This window comes from Mus caroli, unplaced genomic scaffold (genome assembly GCF_978045245.1).
Source record: "Mus caroli unplaced genomic scaffold, Mus_caroli_1 scaffold_6, whole genome shotgun sequence".
In the NCBI taxonomy this organism is placed as follows: domain Eukaryota; kingdom Metazoa; phylum Chordata; class Mammalia; order Rodentia; family Muridae; genus Mus; species Mus caroli.
The window spans coordinates 146023691-146037683 of record NW_028227261.1 but is presented as its reverse complement, the minus strand read 5'-3'; the positions used below and the strand labels follow the sequence as shown (position 1 = coordinate 146037683).

General features: G+C 47.5%; 1 protein-coding gene across 4 annotated transcripts in view; it reads left to right on the top strand.

Moving 5' to 3' along the window:
* Window positions 1–13993, top strand: part of Chd7 (chromodomain helicase DNA binding protein 7) — a 176542-nt gene that overhangs the window by 148768 nt on the left and 13781 nt on the right. For all 4 annotated transcript variants that reach the window (XM_021160001.3, XM_029475873.2, XM_029475875.2 and 1 more), the window contains exons 18-28: window positions 366–533; window positions 1069–1248; window positions 4308–4418; window positions 4505–4710; window positions 7153–7352; window positions 7531–7690; window positions 10825–10914; window positions 11288–11391; window positions 12710–12839; window positions 13220–13292; window positions 13449–13506. In XM_021160001.3, the coding sequence (XP_021015660.1) occupies window positions 366–533; window positions 1069–1248; window positions 4308–4418; window positions 4505–4710; window positions 7153–7352; window positions 7531–7690; window positions 10825–10914; window positions 11288–11391; window positions 12710–12839; window positions 13220–13292; window positions 13449–13506 (1480 nt within the window). The remainder of the gene's footprint in view (window positions 1–365; window positions 534–1068; window positions 1249–4307; window positions 4419–4504; window positions 4711–7152; window positions 7353–7530; window positions 7691–10824; window positions 10915–11287; window positions 11392–12709; window positions 12840–13219; window positions 13293–13448; window positions 13507–13993) is intronic.

Here is a 13993-nt window from a genome sequence, read left to right as displayed (position 1 = left end):
CACCCGGCGAGACGTGTTTCTTGAGTTGATCACTTTGGCTGCCATAACAGAATGCTATGATGGAGCAGCGTAAACAATATCCATGCCTTTTTCAAGGTTCTGGAGTTGAACTGTGAGGTCTGGGTACCAGCAAGATTGGGTTATTGCTGCATAGACAGCTGTCTTCCTCCTGCTGCTTCTTACAGGACACTAATCCTGTTCATTAGGGCACCACCCTCGTGACCTAATTATCTCCTGAGTCCTCATCTCTAGATCTAACATTGAGATCAGCTTTCCAGCCCACGTATTTAGGGAGGACATAGTCCTGCGTTTGCTCCACGGTCCTGTGCTCCATTGCAGCAGCCTTTGGTTCCTTTTCTTTCCAGGCTCAAGCTAGATGCCACAGAATAGGGCAGAGCAAATCTGTGAAAATCTACAGGCTGATTACAAGGAACTCCTATGAAAGGGAGATGTTTGACAAGGCTAGTCTGAAGCTGGGTCTGGATAAAGCCGTGTTGCAGTCCATGAGTGGAAGAGAAAATGCCACTAATGGGGTAAGAAGACACTGCCCAGGCTGTATGTTCAGTCTGCCTTCCTTCTGCATCCAGCTGATTGTTAGGAAGTATTTGACATCTGTTTTTTGTTGTTTATTTTCTTGAGACAAGGCCTCACTATGAGCTCTTGCTAGCCTGGAACTTGCAGATCCACCTGTTTTTACCTCCTGATTTCTGGGTTTAAAGGAGTGTGTTACCACACTCCACTGGCTTGTGTTTTTGTTTTGTTTTGGTTGGGTTGGGTTTGGTTTTGGTTTTTCAAGACAGGGTTTCTCTGTGTAGCCTTGGCTGTCCTGGAACAACTCACTTTGTAGACCAGGCTGGCCTCGAACTCAGAAATCCACCTGCCTCTGCCTCCTGAGTGCTGGGATTAAAGGTGTGCGCCACCACTGCCCAGCTCCACTGGCTGTTTTTTAACCTCAGATTCTAAGTATATGTTACTGTATTTTCCTTTGTTATAAGTAAACTCTCTTAAGACATTTAGTTTGTGTTTTAAGCCTGAGTTACTCTGAGTACTTTCAATTTCTCTGAAAAGGTACAACAGCTGTCCAAGAAGGAAATAGAAGACCTCCTGCGAAAGGGGGCGTATGGTGCACTGATGGATGAAGAAGATGAAGGGTCTAAGTTTTGTGAAGAGGATATTGACCAGATTCTCCTTCGACGAACCCACACTATCACCATTGAGTCTGAAGGGAAAGGCTCCACATTTGCTAAGGTTTGAATCCACCTAGGGGGCCAGGTCTTTAGTGCAGCCTTCTAGAACTCACAAAGAGAACTTCTGCAGCACATTGGCCTTTCATTGTGAATTATAGATCAGTTATTACTTTCCCAGCGCCTCCCAACATGTACAGCGTTCTCTGCACGCTGGGTTCTCTCCTGTGCGGGACCCTCATGGTCTTGTCCTCCTGTGTTCTTCCCCATGCTCCCCCTGTGAAGTCCTTGTGTGAATTTTGTTCTTCATAATCTCCCAGACCTCAGTGCCCAAAACGACCCGAAAAGATGATCAGGTCACTCCATGTTTAAGTCTGTTTTGTTTTCCCCTTTCATTAGGACTCCACAGCTCTGCTCACAGCTAAAATGAGCCCATGACACTCTATCCCAGCTCCTGCCACAGCCTGCCTCACAGCTGGCACCATGTGCTCTTCCAACAAGCCAACCCGCTAAGGCCAAGGCTGCTCTGAGCCCTGACTGTCACCTCTAACCCACTTGCTAGTATTCGGGATGTCCACACCAAGGCTCATTCTACTTTGTAGTTTTGCTAAACTGGTTTACTTGCAGTAAAGCATGAAATTCGACACTTTGACATATTATAGGCTAGGGCAACCGTTAGCACAACCCTAAGTTTTGAATGTTCCTACTACCTCAGAGAGCTCCCTGTGCCCCTTAGCAGGCAGTCCCTACCCTTCGCACTTCACCCAGTTCTGCAAATCGCATGCCCTTTTTTTTTTTTTTAATAGCTTTGTCCACCCTGGAAACACCACTCTGTGTGGAGTTCTATCATGTGTGGTCTTTTGAGTGCTTTCATAAAATTAATGTTTTTCACGTTTGTCCTTATAGTATACATGGATAATTATGGATAATTTGGTTTGGTTTGGTTTGGTTTGGTTTTTCGAGACAGGGTTTCTCTGTGTAACCCTGCCTGTCCTGGAACTCACTCTGTAGACCAGGCTGGCCTCGAATAATTTATTCCTTTATGTTTTACAATGTTCTACTGTGACCAGGTGATGATAGATGCTCCAGTCATTTATTAATTGCTAATTGATGAAATTTGGGTTATTTTTACTTTGGGATTTTCAGTGTAGTAGTTTTTTTTTTTTTTTTTTTTTTTTTTTTTTTTTTTTTTGGACATGTCTTTTCGTTTCTCTTGCACATTCAACAGAAGCAGAACTCGAGGTGATGTTAGCTTTCTTGGCTCCCCAGTGAGGCCTGAACTCAAGGCCTCATCTGTGCATGCTTATCATTTAAGGAACTAACAGGCTGGGTTTCTTTGTTTCTGTTTTTCTTTTAAACAAATTGGGGAATGTGCTGGGCTCCACCCTGGCATCTTCTTCCACTGGTCATTGTATACAGCATCCCTTATCCTACTGCCCTCCGTGTCCCCTCCACTCTGCAGAAGCCCCTTCATCTGCCTTCACATCACATAAGACCTATTATTCCTTCTCCCCTTTTGCTTAAAAATCTCTTCCTGTCGTTTCATGACGGAACCTACACACACACATATAGCATCCAGGTTCACATGTGAAACAAATGTGTTTATATCTCTGAGCCTGCCTTAGATTGCTCCACACTTTGGTTTCCGGCTCCATCCACTTCCTTGAAAATGCCATGATTTTGTTTTTCTTTACAACTAAATAAAAGTCCACTGTGTATAGCTAGAACATTTTCTTTATCAGTTCCTCTGTTGTTGGACATCTAGGCTGGTTCCATTTCCTGCCTATTGTGAAACTTGGGTGTGCAAGTGTCTCTGTGGTGTGTTGACTCAGAGACCTGCCTTCAAGAACACAATCCGGAGGCCTGGCTGGGTGACATGGTGGTGCTATTTTTAGTGGTTTGAGGCACTCCACACTGAGCCACTCCACTCCGTAGTGGCTCTGTGAATTTGCATCCCCACTGGCAATGAATACGAATTCCTCTTTCACTCCGTCCTGGACAACATTCCTTGTTTGTTTGTTTTCTTCTAATTTCTGTTTCCCCTGTGGCTTAAACTGTTGAACCTGTTTGCTTTCTGGATGGACCACTTCCTGTTGCTTTCCCATACCTGTGTGTTCAGGTGGCTTTTCCCTCGTCCTCACAGGTACCGTGCTAACTAGTTTGTGATCTGTTTCAAGCTGAGCTGTCTGTGGTGTGAGGAAGGAGTTGAGTTCCCCCATGGCCCCAGCTTGTAGAGGTTCTTCCCTGGCCTCTGCACTCTCATGTCTTTACAGTCTCTAGCACAGTCTTTCCTCAGTCCTCACATGCAGTCTCAGCATGTGCAAGACACGCACACACGCACGTGTTTCATGCACGCACGCATGTTCTCCTTCTGAGTAACATGCAGATGCCAGGGTTGGATGTGGTAGTTCTCCCTGCCTTCTTCACTTTTGTTGTTCATATCTGCTGATGTCTACCTCTATTAATTTCACCTTTAGAAGAATGTCTTTTTAGGAAGTCTTCTTCATATTTGGTCATTATTTCTGGTGTAAACTGCTGGAGCGGTGTGCTCTAACCTCACTGGTGGCTGTCGCTATAACTTCTCCCCCATGCAACGTGAGGCACAGCCATGTCCATGTTAAACTTACCCCTATTTTCTACTAGCTCCTGCTTCCCCTGGGATAGGGCTCAGCCTGCTAACCACACGTGCCCGTCCCCTGCTCTGGCCTCCACCCTCATCAGCTTGCCATGGCTCCTGTACTTCAAGCCCCTCATCCTTGCTCCTCTCTGGGCCTTTGTGCAGGGCTCTGCCATGAACAGTCCTGCCACCTCTCTTCTTGTACAAGTCTTCTAAAATATGGTCCAAGCATTTTCTTCTAGAGAAAACTAATTTTTTTTTAGATCTGCTCCCAGCAGGACCTTGCTGGAACCAAGTTCCAGGCCTTTCTCACTTGTTTACACTTTTCTACTCCTGTGGCAGGTGTGGAAAAGTGTACAAGGGACACTTGTCATCTGTCTCCCATGCACTATACTGCCTTGCAGAGGCTGAGCACGCATATACTGTGACTAGATAAACAGAGGCTACCAGGGGTCCTGACTCTGAGAACCGCATCTCAGAGTAATGCATACGTTTTCCACCTTTAGGCCAGCTTTGTTGCGTCTGGAAATAGGACAGACATTTCTTTGGATGACCCAAATTTCTGGCAGAAGTGGGCTAAGAAGGCTGAATTGGACATCGATGCCTTAAATGGGAGGGTGAGTGAGAAGTCTCATCCAGACTGCTGCAGCCTGATCTGACCCGAAGGTTGGTATGACGCTCACCATGCTTGCTCTTTCGTTAGAACAACCTGGTAATTGACACTCCTCGAGTGAGGAAGCAGACCCGGCTATACAGCGCAGTGAAGGAAGACGAGCTGATGGAGTTCTCCGACCTGGAAAGCGACTCCGAAGAAAAGCCTTGTGCAAAGCCACGGCGCCCCCAGGATAAGTCTCAGGGCTATGCCCGGAGCGAGTGCTTCAGGGTCGAGAAGAATCTGCTGGTTTACGGGTAAGGCCAGTTCACTGCATGGAGTCTCATTTTATTTTACCAACAGCTGGAATTCTCAGTTGTCATAGGAAAACCGTATTTCTGCAGATCTGCGTGGCTCCCCTTAGTGTGGCCAGACAGATACCTCCGCACTTACTTTCTGCAGGTTGTGGCTCGTAAAGTCAATATGACCCACGTTCTAAATCCTCCTGGGTGTGGAGAGAGAAGCCACTGGAATTTATGAGTGCTAGCTTGCACGATGGGAATTACAGCAGTTCTAATTTTCTTGTAGATTATTAAAAACTAAGAATGATGTAAAATTGCAAAATCTTTTGGCAGTGTACTGTCACATAAACGTTATGACCATAGTCACCCTTTAATAGATTTCTGCTGTAAAGACTTGGCAGAGGCGGAGGCTTCCTTCATGTGCCTGGCCTCCAGTCTGCAGCCTCAGAGCCCATCTGAACGGCTCGAGTCTGTGGGCTTCCTTCTGCTACAGGACGACTCCCACATCAGCTTCCCATCCCATGGACCATGGCACCCACATAGCACTTTGAATTGCAGGGTCCTCAGTAGATACCTGAATCAGTAGGAAGAATGTGCTCACAGATCATGGGACTGTAGACAGATTCCATTAAAATAGAAACAACCACCAGAGCACCTGTCACTGAGTCCATGTTGTCCTGGCTGTGGCCTGTGGCATTTCTTCCAATGGCTCCTTGCTGGTGAAGGGGGTCGGGGGAGGGGGGGGACGGACTGGGGGGTAGCACATGTCTGAGGCCTACAGGGTTCTGTGGCTGACACTTGTCTGTTGGAATCTTTCTCATGGGTGAGCTCTGTTTGGGAGCTTAGCTTCCACTAACTCCCCTGTTGCCCCACCCTTCTCTGTGTGCCCCCTTGGTTCTGCCTAGGCCCCACCCCCTCCTACACAGGTGACCAGCCTTAAGCCCGCCTCTCTTGCTGCACTCCCCTCTGCTGCCCCTTTGCGCTCTGACCTGCATGTCTCATCATTCTCTCTCCTAATTGAATCCTATTCAGCATTTCCAGAAGGACAGGAGCTCTTTCAGTGTATCCTCAGTGAATGCACTGTGCCACAGATACACCGTGCTGCATAGATGTTTGTGTGCCAGCTGTTGGCACCAGTCTGCACACTGGGTAGCTCGCCGGCCTCTACCCAGGACAGAGACTCACCTAGCCTCAGCCCTTTGCCCCCTGTACCTCCTTCCTTGTTTCGGCCTGATGATCATAGATACAAACTCTGTTGGAAACCTTAGGACTGGAGCATACTTATAACTCCTAGGATGCTCAGGGCATCTGTCTTTCAGTCAAGTCCTTTCCTCTTCCCACTTCTACTGTTATGGATTAAACAACCACCCTGTGGTGGGCACTCAGATACCAGAACTACCACTGTGAGCAAGGCCAGTATAGCCTAAGAGGCAGGTGAGCAAGCAGAAATGTCAGTAGCCTATGAAGATGAAGTGACAGGCAGTGCCTGGCTAAGAGGACACAGAAGCTCAGCGCGTTCCCTTAAGATATAATTTAGGGACCGCCCTCACACTTTGGGGGCGAGGAGGAGTCACAGGGAGAATCTGTGGCTGAGGGACATCAGAAATGTGCAGATGTGAGAAAGGGAGGGAGGAGCAAGCCCGAGGCCTGGGTCTGAGAGAGGTCAGAACAGCCAGGAAGAACAGTGGTTTGGCGAGCGGCAGTGCATGACAGAGGATTTTCTATGTTCTCGAAGCACAACTCTCAGCTGTTACAGAAAGCAGCAGAGAGGCTCTACATTGTGAGCTCTGCCTGGTGGAGAAGGCACAGCTCAGGCGGCCTTTGAGCCCGTGTGTTATGTAGTAGGTATTTCTGAGACCGAGCGGTACGATGGCTGTTTGTGTGACAGTGGTACATGTGCTGTTTGTTTCCTGCGCCTAGTCCTTCCTCCTGCCATTTTTTTCTGGGAGGCCCTGAGACTTGGTCCAGCATCTTCCCTGAGCTGGAAGTAGCCATTCCCTGTTGAAAAGGAGCTAGAGGGCTTTTCGTGCTTCACTAGTTACCGAGGCATTTGAGGTGGGTTGATGCAGTAGGACCCCTCAGCATGTAGCTTTGATTTCTAGTAGTCACACAGACTTAAAGTCATCCTTCATCTCAAAAGGTTGGTCACCATAGGTACATATAAATCATAGTTGAAGGAAGACAGATTCCAGGGTCCTCTGGTTGCTTGCATCTCCTAAAAATGACAGCCATAGCCACCACCAGCCTAGGAACACTATTGACAAGCAACATGGGTGTCATGGCTTTGTCATTCCCTCTGTGCAGAAGTGTTGTTCCTGTATTTCTTTTCTATCTCTAGAAGTGACTAATGCTGTTGTGGGTCCAGGATTTCTCAGTCCCAGACCCTGGCTGTCAAGGTGATGTCACATCTATACAGTCAGAGATTCCATCTGCATGCCATCTTTTTTTGCTTTCTAGCTGGGGCCGCTGGACAGATATCCTGTCCCATGGACGCTACAAACGTCAGCTGACTGAGCAAGATGTCGAAACCATCTGCAGAGCCATCCTGGTGTACTGTCTCAACCACTACAGAGGGGACGAGAACATCAAGAGCTTTATCTGGGACCTCATCACTCCCACGGCGGATGGCCAGACTCGGGCCCTGCTCAATCATTCCGGTAGGTCTGTCTTCTGTTCTTTGTGCTTCTGGGTCACAAAAGGCTACCAGAAACACCACCATTCGGCAAAAGGCTGCGGTGTAGACTCTTACTCTCCCACTGGGCCTTACAGTATCTACCTCTGACACTGTAATGTGCACTGTAAAGGCATCCATGACTGTGACCCTGGTGCTTCTAGGTCTGTCGGCCCCTGTGCCGAGGGGCCGGAAGGGGAAGAAGGTGAAGGCCCAGAGTATGCAGCCAGTAGTGCACGATGCTCACTGGCTGGCAAGCTGCAACCCAGACGCCCTGTTCCAGGAGGACAGCTACAAGAAGCACCTGAAGCACCACTGCAACAAGTAGGTACCAGGTGGAGGCGGGCACGCGTGCAGAGCGCCTGAGGTCAGCAAGTACATGTGTACCATGGGAACCCGTTTGTAAGAGAGCAGTGTGTCACGTGCAGAGTGCCCCGTGTTCATCACTGCCATCTAAGACAGACACTCAGTCATCCCAGTCCGTCCTGGACTGGCTGCTGCACGGTGGCAACCCCACAGTATTCATCCCCTATTCTGATCATTTCATTTGTTCATCCGTGTTGTAGGTAGTGTCAGGATCCTCTTGTCCGATGAACGCTATTAAGCTCTGTGTACGCCTTACTTTGTTAATCCTTTCTCATCCTCTAGTGGACCTCTAGTTCCACGTTTACCTGTTACAAACCTCGCTGTGGAGTTGTGGATGATTAGTGCGGGGCTAACGTGTGGTAGACAGACAATTACAGTTCCTTTTGTAGGACTCCACCTTTCACTGACTGCTTCCATGGTTAGCACCGGGGAATTCACATAGCACTTTTCGCTTTAGTTTTGTCTCTGTTGCTGTGTAGACCCAGCTGGCTCAAAGTCACAGAGCTCCTCCTGCCTCAGCCACCTGAGTAGCTAGGATGGAAGGTGTCCAGCGGTTCCATTTTATCCCCCGCTTATCCACAAAGACGAGGGTCTCTAACCAGAGTAGTTTACCTCAGGCTTCTCAGTTCAGAACACAGTGGGATTTGGTGACACACTTCCTTTCTGCCCACCTGACCACAGAAGTCGGACTCTTTGCCTCAGGGCTCTTGAAAGGGTCACCGTGATCCTTCAAAGCATTTGGTGTCTCTGGAACTTGTTACTGTCCTAGCATGGTGTTTCATACTAAAATTGTAACCTGATCTTCAGAGCTCTCAGAAAATGTCCCCGTCTTCATGGTTTACCTTGTTTTGGGTTAGTTGCCTTCTAGGTTCAAGATTCAAACTGAGGGAGTTAAATGGTTTAATGTGACATGCCAGCGTAGCTGTGGTAGTTTTTAATTCCTAGTCTCCTGTCGGCAGCAGTCTTCATAGGGAGCCCTCCGCAGTTAGGACACGTGGTGGAACTGGGGCTCTTTGAATATCTCTTTCAGTCTCAGAAAACCACTGTTGATACCGTCTAGCTTTTCTCTGGAGTGGAAAGTGACCCATTGTCCTTGGCCTGTAGACTGTGCCTTGAGATTCATTCTTGTCAAACGTGAAGAGATGTTGCTGTTAAGGTAGAAAAGTGAGGCCCTAGAAGGGCCTGCTCCTCACAAATGGGAAGCTTGCGAGACCAGACAGATGAAGGAAGCCAAGTGGGAGATGTTAGTCCCGTGTGCAGTCCTGGTCTTTGGGTTGCAGTCACTGGCAGGATGTGTGAGAGAGTGTGGACCAGCCCCAGGGGCGTGTTAGCCTCCTTGTCCCTCCGACACAGAGTGGACTCACTGAGAGTGGGAGCTGTGTCCTGGCCATCCTTTCTCTTCCTGGCTTTCCCTCTAGAAGAAAAGGAGATGCTCACATCAGTTCATAGAAAGCTCCACACTACTAAACCTGCCCCGAAATGGAAGTCTGTGTTTTCTACCAAAAGGAAAAGAAACCATTAGGCTCCCTGCCTTCGAGTCAAGGAAAGAGTCCATCCACAGGTAGAGGAGATTTCCTTTGGAACTACTGTTTCTGAGCACCCAGTGTAAGAAGACACTGGCCTGCAGATCCTCTAGCCAGAGGAAAGCAGTGCTAACTCTGCTATCAATGCTCTTTATTTGGCTCAGTGTGGCACAGTCAGGATCTGAGCTTACCTGTTACCAAGAGAAAGAAAATTGAAAAGAAAAACGGCATTCCCCAACATGACTGCATATCTTGGCATGCATTTTAATATTTGCAACCTTGCAGCCTATCCAAAACCTATGTTGGCCATGAGTGGACTCTCGGGGTAGACAGCGCATCTACTGATGCCTGGACAGGACTAGTCTGTTTTGGTAAGACTGCCCCTGCTTGTCATTTTGATGTCTTAGAGGCAAGTCGCCGCATCTTGGGAGACCTAGATCTGCATGCTTGTGCTCAAGGTGTCCCTGTGACCTTGGGTATAGAACTCGTCCTCTGTTACCAACAGTGTTCACATCTGTAGTGTGGAAATGAGAACTTACCCATGTCATCACAGGTTATTATGAAGACCAAGTGAGCCAGTGGATATAAATGAGAAATGTTGGTACAGAGGTGTTATGCAGTTATGTGACAGGCTTATTCAGCTAGGGAAATAACACTGGAAGAAACGAGCCTTCACCAAGAAGGTGTCAGTCAATCCCACATGCACATATGGGCTGTAGTAGAGATATGACCTGTGTGGTACACCAGGTGAGTTTTATTTGTGGGGGCTGGGGGAGTCACATTTTAGCCATTGAGGAGACATACCCAAGATGGAAAATCTGGTGGCCTGACAGCGTCACCAGTTTTTAGTGCTGATTCATTAAAAATGAGTATCAATGAGTTGGATAATTTTAATCTTGTAGTGTTTATTATTTTTAAACCACAACTAAGGTCCCCTGATAATATAAGTAGAAGTAATAGAAATGTTTACTGTTCCCTGAGTAGGGTAAGGACCCACCCCCTGCCCACTACCCTCACCATCTTCCTTTCTTGGAAGCAAAGTTGTATAATCTGAAAAACCTGACATTCCATATTGAGGGTTTATTGTAAGGTAGTAAAACCAGATTTTATATCTCGTTTATTCCTACAACTTCTGATGTGCTTCCAAAAATGGTATTAAGGCAGCAGCTGAGGAAATTTTATGAGATAATGAAGCAGAACAGTTACTGAAAGCCATCTGCTCGGTTGTTTACAAACTTGCTTCAATACTTCAGAGGCAGTGGTAGGGTACGTGTCTAAACTTCACAAGCTGCACTAGGTAGGTCTAAGTGAAGTGCGCCTGGGCTGGGCTGAGCTCACTCCCTCTCTGTGCAGCGTGAGCGGTTGCCAGGCAGGCCTGTTGGAAGCCAGCAGAAAGCACCACACAGAGGTGATTATGTGGCACCATCTGTCACGCTTCAAGCCTACCATACAGCATGGCTAATCAGGGTTGGCAGGATGATGGATGAACAGCAGCAGCTGCCAAAAGCCACTGTTGGCAAACAGCACTGAAGTTAAGAACTTTTTCCCCCCCCCTGTCTTCCTCTCCAGGGTCCTGCTGCGTGTCCGCATGCTGTACTACCTAAGACAAGAAGTGATAGGAGACCAGGCAGAGAAGATCCTCGAGGGCACTGACTCAAGGTTGGTGCAAGCGCACGTTTGTTCAGGCCTCCACAGGCCAGCCCAGGTGGTTGGGAAACTCTTAACCCCATGGCTTGTGCTCAGAACCCTCCCCTTTCTCAGGAGCTCACCTCCTTTCTGTGTTTGTCCTCTGGGCTTGGGGATAGGAGGAGGAGGAGGAAGACAAGGCCATTTGCATGTGCTTGTTTGTAAGAGGGTGAGAAACAATGGCTTCTGACCTGAGCTGGCATACCTTGTGATGAGGCTCATTTCTGGCTACTGACTGCTGCCCCATGTTGCTGATTCCTCCCTACATGGGTGTGTGTTTACCATGTAGGACTAGGATTCATTTTCAGTGCTCCTATTTAAAGAGTGTTTCAATACTGTCTTCCAGTGAAGCAGACGTGTGGATCCCTGAGCCATTCCATGCTGAGGTTCCTACAGATTGGTGGGACCGGGAAGCAGACAAATCCCTCTTAATTGGGGTGTTTAAACATGGTAAGGGCCTTTCTGTGTGAACGCATCTTGACTGTGGCTTCATCTTTATTTAGAACTCCTTGCGTATCCTTTTCCAAAGCCATAATATTAATGAGGACCGTTCCAAAGGACTCTTGGCGCCTACCATTTTTCTGTACTAAAAATCTAATATGAACTGTAAATATCAGATGCTGTTTTTGAATGTTTGTTGAGTGTTTGAGAAGAAAACATTTCTTTCTTGGCTGTAAACAGAAGTCAAACCATATTTGTTTTAGTAATAGCCAAGTCGTACCGTAGCATTCCCGAAACTTTGCTTCTGGAACGGCTGCCCTCACTAACTCTGCCAGCCCGTGTCAGAGTGGACGGTGGGCTTAACCTCTGCTATTAATCTGGACAAGTGCCTCCTGGGCTTTGTTCCAAGCAATATTTCACAAATGTCAGTGCTGAGGACTCACGGCTCCCCCGAGTGGGATGCAGCCTTGTTAACTTTGAAAGGCTGGGGATGCAGAAGTGCTATGATATATACAGTGAGCGGCTCCTGATTATAATCCCAATTCTCTGGAGGTCGTGGAGGTATTCTCAACTGCCCAGCCTGACTAAAGGGGAGAATGATGGCTTATAAAACCTTTCATGATTACAGTTTGGCTTGCGGCTCTACGGCAGTTAGGAGCGGTGTGTTGTAGTACACATCCTAATTGAATTGTGCTGTTGCTCTGTGTACTCCAGCCGTGTTCTGTGAGCCCAGCCTCAGAATCACTTCCCTGCAGTGCACTGTTGGGATCTGCCATTTCCCATCTAGTCAACTTGGGCAGTCAAAAAGCAAATTGCAGTTTGAAAACCATAGAGGGAACAGTGTCATCTTCCTGACATGCAGCATCATAAACCTAATAAGACAGGTTCGCTGGCCTGCCTTCCATACACGGGGATTTTCAGCCAGCCATGTGAGTTCCTGCAGGACCAAACCTACTGAAGGTGGGGGGAGGGGGGGACCTGGAGAACCCCTGCAGAGGTCATAAAGAAACGTTAGGAAGCCTTTTAAATGTCAAGCAAAATTAGATGTTGGGGAAGAATAGGGGCAGAACCCCTCCTGGCATCCTGCAGTTATCCCGAGCCCTCTTCTGTCTGTGTTTGTGGTGATTCAGTGGCACCGCCAGGGTATAGGGCCCACAAAAGCTGTCCTAAAGTGCTGCACCAAAGCAAGGTCTGTTTAGCCCGGCACAAATGATGTCTGGGAGACAAGCTAGCTGTGTTGTGGCAGGGGCTATGGCTGTGTTCTGACAGTGACGGGTCTTCCTTTGTTGTCACGCGTGTCCTCTGTGTGCTGGTGGCTATGGCCCAGGCTACGAGAAGTACAATTCCATGCGAGCTGACCCTGCACTGTGCTTCCTGGAACGAGTCGGAATGCCCGATGCCAAGGCCATCGCTGCCGAGCAGAGAGGGACAGACATGTTAGCAGATGGTGGTGACGGGTAAGAAGGATATTCTAAAATTTTAATAAACTTTATGTCAGCATCCCATCTACTGGCAAGAGTTGGTTCTTATGCTGAACGGGGCACTCTCTTACATCTGGTTTGAATTTGATGCTACCAGTAGGTTCTGCCTATATAGCATAGTAACTATTCTAAACAAAGTTCACACACACATACACACACACACACACACACACACATAAATGAAATTGTCTCTCGTGATCACTCCCTCGCCACCCCGTGTAACTGCTTTCTGAATACTGGTAGAGTTGATTTGCAGTGTAGACCAGACTTGGTACTGGGGAGGTTGTCCCTCTTCCACTCTCACTCCCTACAGACTGATGTGATGTAAAACTATCTTTTTTTTTAATTTTATACAGTGGAGAATTCGATAGAGAAGATGAAGATCCTGAATATAAACCAACGAGAGCACCATTCAAAGATGAAATAGATGTAAGACCTTAGGTGTATTGGCTTTTACAGTGCCAGTAACAAATTATATTCCCATATAGAACTTGGTAAACTTTATAGATAGTGGCCTTCCTCTAAAAGACAAAGTAAAATCCAACCCCAGTTGAAAGTAGCTCTGTTTCTCACATTGCTTTCAAGGAATTTGCGAATTCTCCCGCAGAGGATAAGGAAGACTCCATGGAGGTGCACAGCTCAGGTGAGGCTCCAGGGCAGCTGTAGAGCAGGGGCCCAGGTTGGGCAGCCCGAGGGCTGGCAGCTGGACCCCAGGCTGATGATAGCGCCCGAGGGTACTCTTCCACAGGGGCCCTTCCTTTGGGAATGGTGGTGGTCCTTATTTGTGGTTTTTACTTCCTTAATTTCTTGGGTAGAACTTTTTGATTAAGATAATTGATCTGCTCATTTATAGTCATTATTTAGTGGAAAAATTTAAAATCCTTAGAATAGTTTTATTGAGAGGAGGGCATTTGTTTAAATCTGAAATATTTCTGTAGACTAATGACCCAACATAAAATAATTGTTATGTCGTCATAAGCACGTTTACACGAAAGACCTGTTTTCTTTGTGTAAGATTGATAAACCTTCGCCCCTCCCTAGAAGGACTTAAAAGTAAATAGTTTATACATCCTCTCCACTCTTACTGCTTGTCTGTATTTTCAGATCTGAGTGTAGCGGGGTGGCCTCTC